The sequence below is a fragment of the Mizuhopecten yessoensis genome, unplaced genomic scaffold (genome assembly GCF_002113885.1).
Source record: "Mizuhopecten yessoensis strain PY_sf001 unplaced genomic scaffold, ASM211388v2 scaffold2213, whole genome shotgun sequence".
Classification (NCBI taxonomy): Eukaryota; Metazoa; Mollusca; class Bivalvia; order Pectinida; family Pectinidae; genus Mizuhopecten; species Mizuhopecten yessoensis.
Genome location: NW_018404434.1, coordinates 335,461 through 357,467, shown reverse-complemented (window position 1 = coordinate 357,467; position 22,007 = coordinate 335,461). Strand labels below are relative to the sequence as shown.

The 22,007-nt window shown below is 35.0% G+C and overlaps 1 protein-coding gene across 2 annotated transcripts; it reads left to right on the top strand.

The window, feature by feature from the left end:
- The first annotated feature begins 4,359 nt into the window (after positions 1-4,359).
- Positions 4,360-11,625, top strand: LOC110445329 (heat shock 70 kDa protein 12B-like). 2 transcript variants are annotated; one of them, XM_021489882.1, is made up of 6 exons: positions 4,360-4,481; positions 6,823-7,018; positions 8,380-8,552; positions 9,285-9,521; positions 9,763-9,922; positions 10,327-11,625. In XM_021489882.1, the coding sequence occupies exons 2-6, from the start codon at positions 6,850-6,852 to the stop codon at positions 11,385-11,387; spliced, it is 1,800 nt and encodes a 599-aa protein (XP_021345557.1). In that variant the 5' UTR covers positions 4,360-4,481; positions 6,823-6,849; the 3' UTR covers positions 11,388-11,625. The 2 variants fall into 2 exon arrangements, with proteins under 2 accessions (XP_021345557.1, XP_021345556.1); XM_021489881.1 differs by having other exon boundaries at positions 10,318-11,625.
- Positions 11,626-22,007: the final 10,382 nt, after the last annotated feature.

The following is a 22,007-nucleotide window of genomic DNA, read 5'->3' as shown; positions in this document are numbered from 1 at the left end:
TGAATTCTTTGTTTTTCCTAGGCCACAAATCATATAAAAACATGCATATAATATTAGCTTTCGTTCCCGCTTTAACTTCCATATCATGTGTAAAATGTAAAAAATTAGAACAACGATGCGAAGTTATATTTCTGTGAAAAGAAAAGTAATTAAATAAACAATAAAATTAACTTCGCATCGTGACCTAATATTGCTGTTTTTGTAAAATTTTAAATTACCTATTGTGATTTTGAACACAAGTTGAACATCTTATACTAAGATCTTGTCCTTGTGCCCTTATCTAAACAGGTCCAACATAATTCTAAATTTGTTTCCTTTGATATTGTTAGTGTATGCGATGGTTACTATAGTTGTCCTTACATATGCAACCTTGGTGTTTAGATACCCAAAAAAACTCTTTGTTCTAAGAGTGAAACAAAATTTGAGGGAAAACCATATTGACTTGATCAGAAACAATTTTTAAGGTTTCTTGATGATAGTTTGTTATATAGCCTTCTGATGAGGATTAAATTAATTTCAAAATTGATATGCAGCCATCTTGAATTTCGGTCGTTAAAGTTTGTTAGTCTATTTCTCAGAAGGAACTGAATAGATATTTTTCAATTCCACTTCAACAAAGATGGCCGACAATGGCAATCTTGAATGTTGTTCATCTGTCATTGACAGCACTTCTAATTATGTGAGAATTACACATTTTCAAAAGTTTGCATATAGTTATGCAATTCGTATAAAACAACATTTGTCTTAGTTGCAATTAACGTTTGTCATTGGGAGATTTAAAATAATTTAAATGAATTACATCCGCTAGGATTTCCAACATGGGATTTGGTAATAGTACATGTTAGGAAAATAAAGAGCAACGAAGGTAAAAGATCATCTTTTGTAAAAATGAAAAAGATCCGTCAATGGTTGGCGCCAAAATCCTGCAAGGATCTCTTGTTCAAGTTAATTTTGTAAAAGATAGTGGACAGACGACAATGAACAGTAGACAGAGACGACACCAATACTTTTGTATTATTTTCGCAAATAAAAATATAAATCATTCACAAATGTTTTTTTTTATGTATATATTGTACAGCCCACAGCTTTTGCGTTCAAAAGCAATAAGCGTATTCCGGAAATATTTGTCCGGTGTACGATGCATGTTTATAGATATCCACTTTACTATATAATTTTTGTTAATAATAAAATTTGAATAGCTTGTTTTCTAATTATATCAGAAAGCCGTACACACGACCTGTGCATTTATGTTGACAGTGTTGAGTAATATATACGTAAGAGATTAACTTAAAACAGGTTTGCTAAAAACTGTGCAAAAGGCAGCTGATACAATCTAAAACCGGCACTGTGATGAATTCACCGAAAGATGTGAACAAAATATATAAACTACACGTCCTTAAATGACATTAGTTGTTGATAGGACGTTGAACCCTGTTAAAACCAACCAACTACACATACAAAGACAGCTTAGAGCCTGTTCATATGTACATTATTTGGGAATACACACAAGGGTAAGTTATGAAAGTATATAACGATAGATAATAACCAAATTTCTTCACTTTTGTATCAAATACAGAGGCAACACAATCCAATGATAAATCGGAATGTTGATCTTCCATTATATGTGTCCTCTGCATTGCTTTCAAAATTAACAGCTTCCTATTGAACACTATTTTATGACGGAGAAGATTATCACAATTATAAATGAAAGGATTCTTCTTTTTGTAAATGCCTCGGAAACAATATATAAAGTATCACATATCTTGCCCAACTACCGAACGTTCCTTCATCAAAGGAAATTATTTTGCTCTGTTCCCACTGGAAAGCATAACTGAAGTTTAGGAAAATGTGTAAGTAAAGAACAATTTCATTTACCCCAGCAATGCTGTCAAATGGAGAGAAAAAATGGTTCAATATTGTGCATGCAACCTTAGGCCAGTCTTTCTAATAAAATCATAAAAAAAACTGCCACAAAATTAAAATATATAGCATTACACAGAAAAATAGTTTCGTGATAAATTAATGGGTATTAAGATTCATTGGAAGAGTTTCCCCTGGATTGCTGTTCAAACCGAGGGCAGAGCAAAATAACTAGAATCCTTCGTATTAAACTTTTAATAAGCATTATATAATACATTTCAGGACGCACACACTTGTAGGTTATATTAAGACAGTAATACAGAAGCAGGTTTTTCGAAGCATGGTTAACTTATAGCATCAATAACGCATTTGTTTTTAAATATTACTTAATATCAATGTCTTTATATTTACAAGTATTATTCTTATCTCTTCTCTTCAAAAGATTATTTTTAATAAATAAAGATGCAAATTTACTCATGATGTTTCATCTTTTGGAGAGAAAAAAATGAATTATATGCTTGTGTAAAATTGTCGTAAAGGTGATCAGGCTTTGACGATTGAGCCTAGGCTAGTATGATTGTGGATGTTAATTGTTTGTAGGGAGTAAAATAGCTTCCTGTTAATTCGCATCGAGATCAGATTTGAATGTAAAATATATCAGTATTCATTCATAAAAACTTAACAATTAATGGTTATAACTTTAATTTGGGATTGAAATCATCGCAAATATGCCATTTGAAGTACAACAGCGAAGAGTTTTATCCGCAAAAATGAGGTGATTTAACATTATATCATAAAATACGTTACCGTCTCTATGCACAATGTCAGTCGTTATAGATATGTATGCTAAGGCATGTTATTGTTGGTGGTGTCATGTACATGTATCTTCCAAAACGACAAAAAAGTGCATTAAAAACTATGATTATAAATGGTGATTTTGACGTTGAAAATTAATCATCTTACCACATATACTTACATGTAACTGATGACTCATTTAACAAGATCCTTTGACCACGAGGTTATCTGGTAACCATACATAGTGAATATAAAAATATTTAAAAGTCTAAAGAAATATGACCTTCCGAAGGTCTGGTCATATTATTGTTCAACTCCAAGTACGGGTTGGCAGTAGAACTCTTGTTGTTATCATCTAGCCTTAATTTAACTGTCACTAGGGACCGTTATCACTTCATTTAATGACACGGCCCAGCACAGCCGAAATATATATTGGTGTTAATAAAAGACATTCTTTATTGAGAATAAATACATGTTTAGTCATGGGCTAATCTTCCGCATATTTATCTTAGGGTTACACATCATGGTACACCACCTTTCTGTATTGTTTATATACTTCAAGTGAAAGTAGGAAGTGGACTATCTACAAATAAATGTCAACTTCATTTAACTATTTTTGCTATTTGCAGCGTTATAATTTGGATTTATTGAAATCTAAGCTATCACACAACCTTATTTAACCAGTGCAAGGTGTTGCCACCGTATGTAACATATTTGGCAACTACAAGATATCTCGACCAGAAGGATCAACCGTAATCTGGACATACAAGTCATTAGAATGCAGTTTCAATTCCTCTTATTGAGTGTGCAATAGAACAAAGTTCAAACATGGATCATTTATAATTACACGAGCTTGTAGTAGTATCATAATCCGACTGGCTGGTCAGATACGTAACACCCTGGTAAGGCTTTACTGAAGGACTGGAGGGCAATATTAATTCAACAATGCGATTGACAATGAGCTCTAGCCCGGACAGAAGACTTGTGTTTAGTAGGGCAAACGGATTAAGATATCAAGTGCTGGTAATTAGATAGGCCTAGATACCGGTACATCAAATTAGTTTTATTTTTGGTTTTTGTTTTGATTAACGTCTTATCAACAGCTAAGATAGTTTAAGTACGTGCCTCCGTGTGTGTTGTGTATGCGTGTGTGTGTGTGTGTGTGTGTGTGTGTGTGTGTGTGTGTGTGTGTGTGTGTGTGTGTGAGCAGTAGAGACAGTGTTTTTGGTCCTTATGTGTGTAAGGTCATATCTTTACTCTCATATCTCGCATCGTCAGGTATTTGCAATAATACAAACATCAGATCTAGAATTACAACATCACACCCTCTATTAAAACATCACACTTTAAATATATCATTCAACATGAAAAATATTCCCATCACGTACTATTTCATCACTGGGTCTTATTCACAGAGCAGGGATGTTACGGTAATAGGGCTGCACACAATATCATCGGTGACCCTTCAGTGGGAGACGCAATATTAATCAACGATACAGAACACAGGTACATTGTATACATAGGAAAATTATTAAACGGCCTTATTCTCGAAATTCACAAGTGAACAAGGTAAACTCAACTGTAAGTTTATCAGAAAATTCGATCAAAACATTTCGGTACAATTTTGACGCTACCCATGGCTATATTTTGTATACGAGTTTTACGATTCAAGGGAGACAACTGTTACACAAATTGATGAAATATCCAGGATGTTTACAGAGGGCAACTCGTAACAGGTCACAACAGGATGACAACGGAAACATGTTGTATGATACAGGAAGTTCACAAACTACATGCCGCCTGACCAGTATGTGCCATATAGAAAGGTATGTCCTTCACGCTATAATATTTTTATATTAAAACAACATTTTGATCTTAAATCTTTGTTAGAAACGCGATTTGTCAAATAAAGACTTCTGCACCAATTGTGCTGCAGTTCCTACACAATATAAATCATTATATTCAGGAATAGAATAATATAGGTTAAGTATATGCTTTGTAATGATACTGTTTATAAGAAATATATATATTAGTTTCAGTTTAGGTTATCCAATTAGATGAATTATTTCATTATTTATTATATATATATTTCTATGTTAAGTATATACTAACCGAAAGTAGTTCGCTAATATCTGTCTTATTATTTTGTTATTATGTGTTATGCGTCCTCATATTGATCTCAATGTAATTGTTATAACATTACCCAATTGCCTTTTCGCGTTTTTCATGATTATCATCATATTTATATATAAAACGAAAGTAGTTTCTAATTAGAACGGATTCGAGTGAACTTTGTTACCCCTGGGTATGTGTATCATATGTGTCCTAATCACCTAACATTCTTTAAATAGCCACAATGCACTGCGATCGATAGCCAAGGGGTGTAATCAACCTAGGGGTTTAAAACGTTCAAGGCATGTGTATGTGTGTAGAGGCAGGGTATGTTGTTGTGATATTCGTTGTGTTGACATATTCACAATATTTGTAATAAAGTAATAGCACTATACGATTGAATACAAGCTGCGACAGGCTTACACAATACAAAGCAATTCAATATAGTAACAACAACATTTAAGAAACTGTCTAATATTTTAAGCGCAGGATAAATGGACATATCTTAATATGATTTTTTACCTAGAAATACATAATTTCTGATTTCATTTATTTTATAGATATCTTGCTAGATTTTTAATTACTCTTCTGTACTCGTATGAAATACTTTCTGCATTTGTTCCCATTATTGGTGTGATGAAGTATTTCCTATATAAAAATAGTGCTATTTCAGACTGTAGCTGGCATTCTATGACAAAACAGTATTTGACTTCAATTTGAGTAATACAACAGTGCATTTCTGGACGTATGATGTTAGGTGTTTCCGCTTATACATAAAGTAAATGTGATACATGCGAGTCAGTATAACGTTTTTGAAACGTTTAATACAAATTATGTAGAGTTATTTCTTGTAACCGAATTCGTCATAACATCTAGCTTTGGGCGGCTCGTTAATTACCCCGTGTCACATCTATATATGGTTTATCCTACCCGTCTCTAAAACAACACTTAAAACATCAATATCACCAGCTTCCTGTTCAACATTCCTGTGAACATTTTGTTTTAAGAAATTAACAGAGGATGTCGTCAAGTACATCATATACATGTTCCGATGATATATAACTAAACGTTTGTAAATAATTCAATTAGAAACAAATATTTTGAACTCTTGATAAGGTTAATTGAGCTTTAGAAAAAGACCCACATGGTGGGAAAAGATTTGATATAAATTGTCATATAGGTTTCTTAAACTTTAAATGATATAGCTATTCGAATTGGGGATTTAAATAAATAACGTATTGCTTCCACATTCATTAAATACGTATGTGTATTATTTGTCAAACGTGCTGTGCTACACTGAATTGCAATACTAAAATATGATCCCTTCATAAATATATCTCGATTGCATGCATGATGATTAAAACTGAAATAGGTGAATTCAACGTTGCCATGACATTACATTACACATATGAATCATGAATTGACGAAATTAGTATATAGTGCAGCATTTCTTTTTACTCAATATGAGTTCTGCATTGACCTGCTAAAATTGTAAATAGTTCTCCTTACTTCTTGCTTTTAATGATTATATAACGACACAGCTTGGGTTTACTCTTCCGCTCTACTACGACTTTCCGAGGTAACCTCGTAGAATGTATCCTGGCACTGTTATAAGTAAATATTGCTTTAAAAAATCATTATCAGTTGTCGCCAAAAGAGTGTTAATGTGGTTACCTTTCCTCTTTCATTGAATTTTTACACGTTTTTGTACACGTCATATTTTAATAATAATTTCTTTGATCGTTAGTACTACTTAGTAATCCGAAAGTGACGAAATGGTCTTATGGTGCAGTAAATAATTACTCTATTCGGCTTCTGCATCGATTAAATATCAAATAAACAAAACACAGAAAAGGGTTACTACATTAGTTTGTGTTTCGATTGCTTATTTTAAATCTAAAAAGACTGCTAATACAAAGAAATATGCTTAACTGTGAAAAAGAAACATAACAAAACCACGGAAGATATATGTACGAAGGTCCTTTCCCTGCTAATTGTTACTTTTTTGAATTCCACTGAACACTGGGAAATAATTGAACGAATTTTATATTATAGAACCACCTGCAGTGATCTCAATTGCTGATGATGGCTCGGCGCGACGGCACATATTTGGTCGTTGCGGCCATTGATTTTGGTACAACGTATTCTGGTTACGCCTATTCCTTCAGAGATGACTTTGTGAAGGATCCACTTAAAATTCTCACCAACGCACAGTGGATAGACGACGAAACCAACTTAGTTACTTTCAAAGGTAAACTTAAATAGTAATCTACCTGGTATGTATTTGTTTGTGTCGATCGACCTATTTCGGTTTTTCCTGGAAGTTGTATTATTGGTGATACTAGTTGCCCTGTAATACACGAACTGTTAAATCTGTAAAATTGTTGAAATTTTGAGAACTAAGACTATTGAATTGTTACACATTTGTGCAAGATATTTGATAAAGCCATTTATAGGAATGTTAACATTTTGATGAAAAGTAAATGGATCAATTTTAGTTTATGTATTGTTATTTGGAAATGGGATCAAAGAAGGCCGCCGTGACCAAGTTAAATAGTTTTCTTTTTTTAAGTATGTGCTACTATTTTACTAGACATAAATTTGCAGAAAACCTCAACAGTGATTGACTTGCTATCCATAACCGTTTGATATCCAAACACTGAGTGTACTTGTTACACAGAGTTAAATCCGGTCTTTTGCAATTAAAGATTACTTATGACATTATTTATCTGTTTTGCATATGACCTGATATATTAACCTGGGATATAGACGCCCTGTACGCCACTAAACAGTCTTTTTCTTCATCCAACAGCCATGTCGCGGCTCGAGAAAAGACCAATTGCATGATCGTGAGGGGCGACAAATGTGGGAACCCCCTGCACAATTATGGATTTGCATTTGTGCCCTTTACTTCGGGACAAGAAGGCGACCAAAATAAATCTGTTGCACCCATTGCAATATTTCTTTCTACTTCTAACTATTATCATTTTCCTAGCGCCTTGCTTGGCAACACCTCACCTTTGTCTTTAATGTTGAACGTTCGCCCAAATGGGGAAGGAAATGGGTTCTGTCCCCAGGCCGCGACATACCAAAGTCCTTAAAAATTGTAGTTATCATTCCCTGCTAAACGTTCAACATTACAAAGAATGTCAAAAACTGGTTCACTGGTTGTCAGTATAATGTGACTGGGCGGAATGCTCTGCTGGGTGCCTTTGGCATGGTGTTTCAGTTAGATAGCACAACAAAGTCGGCATCAAATCCACGCTATCAAAGGTTTCAATAACACCAACAAACCCTGCCTCCAGCACACATACACACATTCACGCATACACAGCACACAAAGAGAGACGTCCTTGAATAACCGTAGCTGTTAATATGACGTTTAACAATATCAAACAAAAGCCCTTCTTCAGCCAACTGTGTTTCATGTTTTTATATAATTTTACTTCAAACGATCAGGACAAAATCACATTCAATGATCTCTTTTCTCTTTTCAAGGAGTTGAAAAAGGTTTTTAATTTCGTCAATATGGACATATTAAATGCTGGTGCTGAATATTCTATAATTTGTTTTTAATTTTGTAATACTTCTAAGTCCTCTCTTTATTTGAAGCTCCAACATCGGTCTTGTTTGACAAGGACAGGAAATTCTCTTCATTTGGATTTAGCGCCGAAACGAATTACAACAGACTCGTAGACGATGAAGAAGACGAAGACTGGCGTTTCTTCAGACGATTCAAAATGAGTCTTTATCGTGAGATGAAAGAAGCAAATGAGGCGGCAGAGGTAAATACACCACTGATATTTACTTCAATATGGATTGCAACAAGGATAAGTTGGAGACATCTGGACGAGAATTCAACATTATTTTCCCCACTCCTTCATATTGCCCGAACATCTCAAAATATCTCATTTTTTCTATTCTAGGAAATAAAGTGTGCAGATTGCCCGCTCTGTTAAATTGCCCATTCGGTTAAATTGCTTGCACATCTTAAAATATCATTATCAAGGAAAAGTCATTTTCTTTTATAGACTAAGGGGATACTCTTACTGTATTTAACTGTCGCATGATTCCGTTTCACTGGTTCCGGAGGCAGTAAAATGGATGTTTTATTTGACTATGATATACAGCCGGGTTGTCCCCATTATATTTTAAAATCAGCTTAACATCCCTAAATAAACGACGATTAAAAGATGTTTCTGTATGTTGTCTACACAATCTGTGTCTCTATGTAGTGGATTGATTTGTGACGTCAGGAACATTCAAAGTGAGGCGGATTAACATTGAACTCTCGGGATAATACTATTTCATGACGTGTCTGGGTCATTGACGACATTTACAATCGCCAGCCGGGCCTCATATGCAAATGAGAAATTGGGAGACGGTATATCGTGGTTATACCGTCACCAAATATTGCGTTTAACCAATCAAACGCCGTGTAACATCTCAAATGAAGAAGAATATATATTTTGTGCTCGCAATTACAAGGTGTAATGTTCTGATTATTCATATTTCAGTTGGCACGTCACCGCAGACGGTTAGGTCGGAGTCTGAAACTAAAAGACGCACACGGTAATAGTATGGCTGCAATGGATATCTTTAGTGATGCGATACGTTATCTCAAAGACCACTTCCTCACGACTCTGAATAATTCCGTTAAAGGCACGAGTGAGGATGACGTTCACTGGATTTTGACCGTGCCGGCGATCTGGTCAGATGCAGCGAAACAGTTCATGCGAGAAGCTGCAGAACAGGTATGCCCTGTGATTGTCGCTATACTTGTGTGGACATATATTTAATACGTTATAAGTTTTGAATTATCTACCTTTTCTGAAAAGAATTGATTTTTTTAAAATCGTATTTAAAAGCATTCTTGAAGTAATAGTATTTTACTGTGACGTGTACTTACTGTATTTAAAGGACAAACAAAATAAAAATTATGAACACTTGTCGACAGCAGAATAAAATAATGAATTGTATTCGGTTCGATTTCAGGCCGGTATCCTCAAACACCAGCTAACTTTGGCATTGGAACCGGAAGCTGCAGCTATCTACTGCAAGGAAATCGCAGTAAAGACATCAAAAGAGCACGGAAGTTCTAAAGACTTATCAGCGTTCACGCCAGGGGAGCAGTTTCTTCTTCTGGATATTGGAGGTAAAAAATGTTACAGCATTTTCTAAACATTTTCGTCATGTTGGTAAGTATGGACTGTGAAAAGATTCATGTAGCACAACCAATATGTTTTTATATGTGACGTTTCGATGATAAGTACGGTATGGACCCTGTCCCCTACATCAGACAAATTACCAGTGAAGCGTATGTACAACGTTACAGCCTGCCTTGTATGAGAATTAAAGAGGGAAAGATACAGATGCGAAATGTTTCAATGTCGGTAGCAGATCAAATTTGGTTCATTTGAGGTTCCCTAAGCACAAGAAATAGAAGGGAAAACCCCGATTATGCAGGGGGACCAACATTATTCACAGCAGGTAACTCATATCGAGTGGTAAACAGCAGGCCTATTTCAAAATGATCTTTTTTATTTATAGGTGGTACAGTGGACATCACCTGCCATGAAGTCATAAATGACGGCACATTGAAGGAAAAACATCCCCCTACTGGAGGGCCGTGGGGTGGAACCGTTGTGGACGAAGCTTACTTCGGCTTCTTACAAGATTTAGTGGGGCAGGAGGCATGGAAAGACTTCACTAAGAACAACCCAGCAGACAAACTTGAACTTGAAAGAATGTTTGAAATGAAGAAGAGGAATTTGAAAAAGAATGATGACACTATTATCAGAGTTGGAATGAACTTCTTGCAAAGCTACAATAATGTATGTAAATGTACCCTTGCAAAGACTCTTTCTGAGAAGAAAACCATATATTCTACTACAGTGGAAGTTAAGAAAGAAAAGTTAAAAATTCAAAACAGTCAGATAATGGAATTTTTTGAAGGCCCAATGAATGCAATTGTTGAACATCTCGAACGGCTTTTCGCGAGGAAATCGTTGGTTCGTGTGAATACTATCCTAATGGTTGGAGGGTTTTCCGAATTAGATCAAATGAAAGAAAAAATAGAGTCATCTTTCCCCGGAAAGGATGTAATTCGTCCAGTGGAGGCCAATTTGGCCGTCCTGAAGGGTGCAGTGATGTTCGGGCACTCGCCACAGGCAATATGTGAGCGGGCCAGCCCAAGGACATATGGCATCAGCACTAGTGTGCCATATAATGACAGAATACATCCCAAAAAACTTTACTTTGTCAGTGATGGAAACGATATGGCCACCGACATTTTCCAGGTAATGGTGAGAGCTGGTCAGCCAGTCATCATGGGCAAAACGAAGGTGGAACACATATGTCATCCCGCGCATGGTTATGACACCGAAGCTACGGTGGAAGTGTACGAGTCCACAGCGGAATCTCCCGCGTATACCTGCGATTCAAGTTGTCGTCGGTTAGGAGAATTACGTGTACAAATCCCAGACACATCCCGCGGCAAAGCACGGAGGATCGTGGTAGCATTACATTTCGGATTCACCGAACTGAAAGTCACCGCAACTGAAGAAGGTACCAACCACAAGGCGGAAGCTAAGTTTGACTGTCTGAGTACCAAATCATAGCATGCTAGCGGTTTGATGTCGCTATTTCACGACAAAGCAATTGTATGTGTGTCATATGTTCATACAAAGATGCATTTCATGTGATTTTTATTTTGCATCCATACAAAAAAGGGAGAAAACCTTGTATCATCGGTATAGTTTTTTATTTGTGTAGAGCTAATACGGATCTTTGAACTGTGCAATACACTCAGAAAAGCACTACGGACATACAATGAACATGTATATAACATATGGGGGGGGGGGGAAAATACACACGTTGAAGCATCCAGTGCAAAAACTATACCAGGCTTAGCTGTTTCTTTGATACTGAAAGAGTTACATTTTATGGAACGGAAACATTAATTGACACTGATAAAAGCCAAACGAATAACATTATTGGAGAGGTAAATGAAGTATACTACGAAAAACATTCGAACAGCTCTGACATAAGGTGATGCAATATTATTTTAATTCAAATCTAATATTCCGGTGGGTATGTTAAACACCTTTAGTATTTAAGTTTGTTCAAGTTATCTTTCAAGTGTTTGACAAAAACATGTAAAAAATATTGCCCTTTACTTCTGGAAAAGATTGCAGACAACTTGATTATTCTGCGATAGTACGTGCAGTCACTTTGTTATAGTTTGTCTAGTATTTTGTTCAAATTAAAGGATTATTAAATGCATAGTGATTGTGATAAAATTGATAGTTTATTTGTATTTATCTAAATATTGTAATCACTGATCTACTTTGAGATACAAGTTCCCCAAATAGATGTAACAGCCACCAGTCAGCAGTGAAATGATAATTTCTATTATGTCTGTGACATAAAAGTTGTAATGGCGTCGTTCACACCACAGCTGAGTCTGCACTGTACCCTGACATGATGAAAAAAATCAGGAGGCGGTACTTTAAAAAGGGGATAATTACTAATGGACGACATTTCGGGGTTTTATTACTCACTAATAGATGTTATTCTCACCGGCAGAATTCCCAACGATATTAAAACTCAGAAAAAAGCGTATAAGGTGATGTTATGGTATTCTTTGCCTGGAATACAAAGGAAAAGCATTATAACAAAGGGCAACGTTGGAAAATTGTTGATGAATATTATTGTAACAGAATATCAAAAATCATCTGATTGCATTTAAAATATATAACAACTTTTCGCAAAACGCATAACGCTGTGACTCTTACGAACGGTTTTCAGATAACTGAAAAATACATATCTGTAATGGCAGGCGTAATTCAGAGGATATGTACCATAGGACTGTTTTGGGTGCATTAATCTTGGGTATTTTTGTCTTGTTTATATTGCGCAGAAAGTTTCAAAAAGCAAATGTGGACTTTTTGTTCAATATGCTGTTGTGTAGTTTGACTAGGGTTTTAAAGCATTGGAGTATTCCTAAACACATTTTCAAAAACTGATTTATTTTCAAATGAAAGTTTTATTTGTGAATTAGGATTAAAGAATTTCGTACTATTTTCCGTTAAAGGAGGTATACAATTTCATCAATAAGAAAAATGAAAAAGGTTGATTGGAACATTTTTTCATCATAAAAGCGTTTCTGATTTGTTGAATATTAAATTGTACCATTTCCCGTTAAAGGAGGTATACAATTTTATCAATAAGAGAAAAGAAATAGGTTGATCGGAACATTTTTTTTTATCATAAAAGCGTTTCTGATGTGTTGAATATTAAAAATAGACATATATGTTTATCAATGAAAGTATTTCATATACTGTGATTTGAATTCAATTTTTACCAAAGATGACATGTTTTGTATTGTAAATTTGTTTCTCAATGAATTGTTACTTTACAACGTTATTTTGTAAGGGTAACTGCCATATTAATTGTATCAATTCAGTGATGCAGACCGTAAAACACCTAAAGGTGACATGTTCTACATGGATACGGCACTTTACAAATAATCCGTAATTATTATGTTATAGTGATCTACATCTGATTAGACATGCTACAAGATACAAAATAATAATATATATATATTCAGGTTTGTTAAACTAAAAATGTATGAAACAAAGTCTGAGATTCTCTCAAAGAACTGTTTACATGTAACAAATCATCTGTTGAGATGATTGGACGCAGCTACACAAGATCTTTTAAGTATCGCTAATATAAGTGTGTTTTTTTCTGAAACAACAGAACACAGAATAAGTTCATAATATTATTTAACTTGATTTGCATATCATCGTTTTCCAGCAAAAGATCCAAAAATTTAATATTAACTGATATTGTTTTTTTATATAAGTGTTACAATAATGTAATTATTAAATAAAAATAAATTATGTTCGCAATATGTTTTTTTTTTACTTTGAAAAAAGAAAACTAGTCTCATAGCTCAATGGCATAATTAAAACTGTTTTAACATTACTTTGAAAGGTGACAATGCTTATCAGTTGCACCAAATGATATCAAGGCATATCTAGGGTGAATGGCGATCATCACACATGTATCGGCACCTTTTAACAGATTCTCTAGAGGGTCTAGTTTATAATTACAACATCTATGTGGCCGGGCAAATACAGTATTCATCTCGGATTTTATCAGAAAACAATTTTATACCAAAGATTAATATAAAAACTACAGAAGATCACTGATAATCAATTCCATATATGATCGGGGAAAGAATAGGCCTGCAGTACCCCAGCATTGCACGATCATAAGAGGCGCCTAATGAGGAGCCTCTAACAGTATCGGGCGGTTTCTTCCTTATCTTCTATTAAGAGGACATTGAAAAAAATCCTGAATAGACCTGCTGTAGTCCATGGGTGTGTATGTCATTCAATGAACGTAAAGGGCCAAATCGACAATTGGTCAATTACATTATATTAATCGATATTACAACAGCTTAATTTGCACATGTTTCACTAAAGTCAAATTATTCAAATATCACACAAAGGTCGCTGAAGGTCACTAAATGTCATAATATGTATAAAGGTGACATGCTCTGTACATCCTAAACCAAATCAAAGTTATACCAAATGTCAATATATTTGTCACCAAGGGTCATAGGTTTTACAATTGATATCAATCAGTATGAACAACATTTCTTTTGCGCTTGCTATTCGATAGCAAAATACAACAATGTTTTGATTTCTTGTTATTCTTTCCACAAGCAGAAATAGCTATATAAACATTACAACGACTCGGGGGAAAAAAATAAAATAGACATTAGTAAAGTAAAATACAATTTGCTTCTGAATCTATTCCAATACAGAGGATCAATTTGGTCATAGAGCCGACCATACGGTAATCGATTGCAGCCGAACACACGGTATGCTTGGTATTTGTATCATGGTATATTTTTTATTATAATTAGTATAAAATATAAACCACGCAAGAACACTTTTCCGCATATAAGTATTGAACAGTGTGTTGGCAATATTGGTCATCGTACACATCACAACTATTATTGTGCAAATTTTCCAGGTCCATTGCATTTTTACAATGCAAGAAATCAACTACTTTTTAAGATTGTCCCCTGAGACAACTCATCGCGAAAGCGAAAGTACAACATAGTAACCGTGAAACACCTCAAAACATTAATCATTGTGTATTGATTACATACATGATATACAATATTGGGAAAGATTAAACACATATTACAGGCAGTATAGAGGGTTCCTCGTGAACGGTAACAACAGGAAGACACCTGCAGTCTGCTGTATGATATAGGGGGATCACAGTCTTCATGTCGCTTGCCCAGTATGTGTGACAATAGTCGGAAGGTATGTCAGTCACAAAGTAGTATTTATGGTGTATAATATAGGGGGATCACAGTCTTCATGTCTCTTGCCCAGTATGTGTGACAATAGTCGGAAGGTATATCAGTCACAAAGTAGTATGTATGGTGTATGATAAAGCATTGTTAATATATGGTCGTTATTAGAAATCTAACTTGCTAAACAATACGGACTTCTTGACACAAATCTTTATTCACATATGGAATAAGATATATATATAAGTTTTATATATATTTTGTAATGATACTAATAATAGGTTATACTTAAATGGGTTAGAGTTTTTAACATCCCGTTAGATAAATGATTTCATTTTGATTTCAATTTTATGTTTATACAAACGATAGTAGTTAGCTACCACCTTCCATTATGATGTTTTGTGTAGCTATCCTTTATGCTTAACCATATAAGGTATCGGTAAAACTGTTATAACATGCCCACTATTTTTTCGTGTTTTATAATCATTATCATAATATTTATACATAAACCGAAAGTAATTACTAGTACATGGAGTAGAGTGAATTTTGTAACCACCTTTCTCGTGTATTACTTTTTTACACAATGTATGTAGATATGTGTATTATAAATTACCTATTCATTTAACATTTTTTAAATAGTTACAATGCACAGTCATCGATAGATCAGAAGCATATTTGAACTAGGTATTTAAAATGTTATTGCATGTTTGATCAATTTGATCGATAAATCTTTATTTGTCCCCACAGACATTACCGTCTAACTCTTTATATAGCAGATATTTACAATAATTTACAATTCAAGTTGTAAAACAGTTGTACACAATGATTCATGACAAGTAACAACAGATTACATCAATGCATAGTTATTTCATAGGGTAACAGCAATATTCAAAAAGTGTTAAACAGTTGTAAACGAAAGATACATGGACCTATTTGATGTCATTTTAATTCAAGTAATACTTAATTTCTGATTTCGTATAATTTATAATTAAACATTGCTAGGGTTTATATTATTATTTTGTTCTCATATGATCTAAAAAATAATATTTTGTTTGCCAAATTAAGTATTTCCGGTAAATAAAATGACATTATCTTAGAGTATAACGTGCATTCCATAACGAAATGTTACTTGTCTTTAATTAGAGCAAATGCTATACCGCAGAGAACGTTTGGAGGTATGAGATTAAGGCTATGTCATCTTCCAGCTTTAACATGTAATGACACTTCAAGACTAGTTAAGCATTGGTTTTTATATTATCTATATCAGAATACTTCTTTATCTGAATTCGTTTCAAAGCTGTACATACTATCTGGCTCTGGGCGGCTCGACAAATACTCTGTGCCAAAAAGCCTTTAATAGCTTATTTTATTGAAGCGAATTGGCAAAATAAATGGTCTGAAGAAAGAAACAATAAGTTATTTTCAGTTCAACCTAATGTAGGTTCATGTGCAAAAGGTAGAGCAGACCGTAGAGAGGAAGTTGCCCTTTCGCGACTACGCACGGACCATACCTACATCACATGTAGCTACATTTTGCATGGGGAAGACCAACCTTGTTGTCATACCTGTGATCAGCCATATACAGTCAAACACTTCATGATTGAATGCGCTGATTTCAAACAAATACGTGATTTTATAATGCACCCTCTATGGAACGTTTTTTTCGATACAGTTTCTGTGCAATCAATCTATGATTATTTACATTAAATTAATCTCTATAATAATATATGATATATTAAATAAACATTTTGTTTGCTATTGATATATTTTTACATCTTTACACATTGTAACCTTTTGTTTTTGTTTTTATGTATTCTGTTTTTTGTGAATGTGTAATTTTACACTGTTTATTGGCCCTAAATGACTCAAATTGTCGATGGGCTGTAAAACAATACAAAACAAACAAACAAACAATCTTGTACAGGTTACTTCTTATTTTTGTCTGAAACAATACTTAAGAACATCAATATCACCAACTACATTGTACCTGTTTCAATCGTACATAACTAAAAGCGTGAGTACACAATTCTGCATTTATTTATCCCAATTTATCATAATTGATGTTCCTGCTTCTGTAAACTAACCATACATTAACGGAACCAGCAACTCTTCTAGTTTTGAATAATATTTAATAAGTTTTGCATATCTTGTGTACTTAACAGACATGTATCAACATTTCCCAGAGATGAAATAACTTCTGGTAGCTCTACAAAACGCTTACAACAATTTCAATGGATTTTAATCAATCAACGTTTTAAAATTCACATCCTTCTCATGTTTAGCACAACAGAGGATAATAAGATAATCCATTTAATGTGTTAGTGATGAATTGATAATTTTTGGCTGATACACTCTTGTTGAAACAATTGTCATGATCGAAGACATGATAAGGTTAATTGAGCTTCTGATAAGGACCAACATACATTTTCTAAGCGGACGTCATATTTCCAAATCATTTACTACGTATTCCTGTGTCCAGCTGCAGATACAGAGTACATCTCCTGACCAAATAGTTTCACAAATATTTTTAAACGTGACGACGAGAAATTTCCACTATCAAGCACGAAAGCGTATAGTTGCCATTAGATATAGACTTATTAATATGCATCCCAACAACATTTTATTTCGAGATACCAACATGTTTCCTGTTATGTCAGGTTATATATCTTGAGATAAATATTTGATGTAACTATGTTTACTTATGCTAATTTAGTAAATGAAGGAAATACTATGGAACACGATCTACTGGATATTGAGATAAGATGAATGTTATCTAATGACAACTTTACGCTTCCGTATTCAAGCCAATGTCGGCAATACAAAAGGATATTATGTAAAATTTCGTATACATACGTAAAGTATCTTTAACATTACATAGTTATGTAACTTAATATGTTAAACACCAATTGACCTATATAATTGATGTGTATTGCATTTCTGTTTTGTTGCTTTTCTTGTATATATTTCCATGCAGTACATGTATTTATAATATAATGCACAACTCAGTCAAACATATCTGATACACGTACTGTAATTAGACACTGAGTCAACGAATGCAGGTACATATGTGGTCATCAGTTGTGTATTTTAAGACCTTGTCATATAGGTGTTCAACATACCATACGCGCCATTTGTTTCACTGACTGTCGAATCAGACTGTTTGCGCTATTTAGGAAGACAATTGTAGATTAAAGTCATTGGAATTAAAAGAAAACTTAAATGATTATTTAAACTTTTCAGATTTAAAAAAAATACCATGGCTGAAGGAAACATCAGAAACGGATCACTTCTAGATAACGAATCAGAGGAAAATGATGGGGGAAATATTGGTGTAGAAGAGCGGTACACTGATTTTGGAATGGAAAATGATGGAAAAGAAGAGGATAATGCTGGTTTAAACGATGATCCCACTGGGGACACAGTACCCAGAGAGACATATGATCCCAGTGGTGACACAGGACCCGGAAAGTCAGATGATCCCACTGGTGACACAGGACACAGAGTGTTAGATGATCTCACTGGGGACACAGGACCCAGAGAGTTAGATTATCCTACTGGTGGTACAAGACCCAGAGAGTCAGATGATCTCACTAGTGACACAGGACACAGAGAGTTAGATGATCCCACTGGACACACAGGACCCAGAGAGTCCGATGATCCCAATGATGACACAGGACCCAGAGAGTTACATAATCACACTGTTGACACAGGACCCAGAGATTTAGATTATCCCAGTGGTGACACAAGACCCAAAGAGTCAGATGATCCATCTGGTGACACTGGACCCAGAGTGTTAGATGATCCCACTGGTGACACAGGACCAAGAGAGTCAGATGATCCCACTGGTGACACAGGACCTAGAGAGTCCGATGATCCAAAAGGTGACACAGGACCCAGAGAGTCCGATGATCCCAATGGTGATACAGGACCCAGAGATTCAGATGATCCCACTGGTGACACAGGACTCAGAGAGTCATATGATCCCACTGTTGACACAGGAAGCGGAGAGTCAGATGGTCCCACGGGTGACACAGGACTTGCAGAGTCGGATGGTTTATCAGAAGAAAGTCTGGACCTCATCGTTTACCTTGACGGAGAAACAAAAATATCCACAATAGACGAAGTCAACAAAAATACAGCAAATGGTCCTGACGACGACGAAACACAGGGCGAACAAAACAACGGAGAGGGCATAGCAGGGATCAGCGAAGATGACAATGTAGAATATTCAGAGTCACAGGAGGACTCCCATGACATTGACAGACTCGATGGCGCAAATAACCAGCGTGGAAGACGCAACACTAGGTATAGACTTGGTATCCTGTTTGTGTGGTTAATTTTTATGTGGTTTACATTAAATCAAATGGATGATCGATTCATCACTCCGTCTAACTCTCCTGGCTTACTAACAGCTACTCCGATTGATATGGAGGAGGCGAATAATGAAGGACTACCGAATCGAAATCACGTAAATTCAGTTGAGGAAACACAAACTCAAAGTAACTATGCGGGTCTGTGTTTGTCAGGGTCACGGCATCATTACCAACTCTGTATTGTTCCCAACTCTACGCAGAGTATAATGGACAGATCTCAGCTTATGATTGAGGAGGGTTGTTACGTAATATCGAGTCTATGTCCTGATGACGAAGAGGCCATAGAAGCATCAAATGAGCAGGAAAGGAGTATTGAAGGTAAGTCAACTCGATAATTTGATCCATTTACAAAAGTGTATTCATTACGAGCACCAGGTCAGGTTTTAGAGTGGGCGACGTTATGGTCTACTTCTCTTTAATGGAACAATAAATTGTCACGTGGAACAGTTTTCAATGTACTACAGCTGAATGATTTGCTCTCTAGTACAGCACTAATACTCGGTACTAGACACCAGTACTATTAGACAGAATTTTGGTTTATAGTCTGTCACGCTGTTTACTTGGAATACGAAGAAAGTATCTTATGAAAACAAAAACAAACAAAAAGGTGGACATTTTTGAAACCTTGGATGACCAAATTTAGAAAACATTTAAGATTTCGAGATACCTTGCAAAATCGCATGGTCAAACAAACTTCTTTCCGATATCAACAATTAAGTCTCAACGTAATATGGTTAATATACCAGGAAAACCAGAAAATCATTTTGCGAGAAAGCTCGCGTTTAATCTATAGCTACTCTTGAAGATCCTATTTCTGACTATGTGTCGAGGACAAAGCTAACTTAGAAAATGTATATTTTTTGTAATGTTGCAGTTCCTATTATTGAACCCAAAACTCACCAATCACTTAGTTCCATTAGCTTGGCTAGGTCACGGGGTGAAGATGGAATCAGCCACCGTATGTTAAGAAAAATCTCGGAAACTATTTGTATTCCTTTTAGTTGTTTTTTAATATGTCCTTATCATCCACAGGTGTTTATCCACACACATGGAACATAGTCACTTATGCACTTGTTTGAAAAAGGTGACAGGTGTTCTCCATCCAATTATAGGCCTATGTTTCTATTATCCACAGTTGGTAACGTTTTTGAAGGGGTAATTTGCAAACACACGCATACGTAAATCGTAAAAAACTATCAGTATGGTTTAATGTCTGGTCTTTTCACAGTTTATAAGCTCATTGAAAGTTTTTATAACAAATGCATCGCTTTGGAGGGACAACCATGCATGCATGGTATTCTGTGACATTTCTAAAGCTTTCGATCGAGTTCGGCATGAAGGTTTGATGGCAAAATTTCGATCGAGTTCGGCATGAAGGTTTGATGGCAAAATTAAAGTCCTATACAATTTCTCGTGAATTGTCTATGTGGTTAGAAAATACTCCAAGACATCAGAAGGTCTTTTTACACAATTAAATTATGAATTAGTTTAATCGAAGCAGAGGTGCCTCAGAGCTCAATTCTTGGACTGCTTTCGGTTTTGAATGAATTTTTGAAAATACTGCCCGTCTCTTTGCAAAATGATAAGTTTTCACTAAAATGGTCATATTCATACAGTGACATTCAAACAACATTCAATAGAGAACTTTAGTCTCTTAATATATGGCTACATAATTGTTGGTAACATTTAACCTATATAAAACTGATGTAATATTTAATATGTCTAATACACTGTAGGGTTAAGGAAAATTAATATTTTGTTTTTTGATGGAAGACTTTAAACAATCGCCGATCATCATAAGCATTGAGGAGTTACTTTTATCTCAAGTACAAAGTAGGGTGAATAGTATCAGTGTGATTTGTAGTTCTATATGAAAAGAAATACATGTCTTACGGAGACTGAAATACCTACGGAATAGCGATAGCATTCTTAGAATTTATAAATCCTTCCTTTTACCTGTCTTGGAATATGCCTGCGAATTATGGGATGGTTGTCATATAAATGAGGAAGGACAGTAAGAGAAAGCCCAAGGAGAGGAGGTCCGTAGTAACACAAGACTTCCGTCATATGCAAGATGATTCATTGTTTGAAAATGGTCTAGAAACTCTCAACAATAGATGAAAACGAAGAAAATATTAAATGCATACTAATCTAACTCCTTATTAATTATACATTCGTTTACCGTCTACTGTTAGGGAGAGGGGGCAGTAAAGTTAGAAAATCATTTTCTATAAAATAAAAATATTACAGTGGATGCCGGTGCCCAACTCGTATGGTTCCTGTCTTAATTAAATTCGGCGTGAATAATCTCTATACCTACTGTCTATGGAACCTTTCAAAAGTTTGGTAACGACATGTGCACATCAGTTGCCGGTACTTTTAAATTTTGAATAAAGAATAACTATTCAACTTAACCTTGCCCACTTTGATTTACCTGTGCAGTAAAATTAATACTGATATAATTCGGTTGTTCCCTCCGTTATTAGGTTTATGTCCAGGTGGTGACAGTGCAGTGGATGGCCCGATAA

What these genes read in the sequence shown, in the direction of transcription:
- LOC110445329 (XM_021489881.1), top strand. Translation starts at nt 6,850, where the DNA reads ATGATGGCTCGGCGCGACGGCACATATTTGGTCGTTGCGGCCATTGAT. An exon ending in CAACTTAGTTACTTTCAAAG is followed by an intron (nt 7,019 to 8,379) that starts GTAAACTTAAAT and finishes CTTTATTTGAAG; the next exon opens with CTCCAACATCGGTCTTGTTT. An exon ending in TGCGAGAAGCTGCAGAACAG is followed by an intron (nt 9,522 to 9,762) that starts GTATGCCCTGTG and finishes GTTCGATTTCAG; the next exon opens with GCCGGTATCCTCAAACACCA.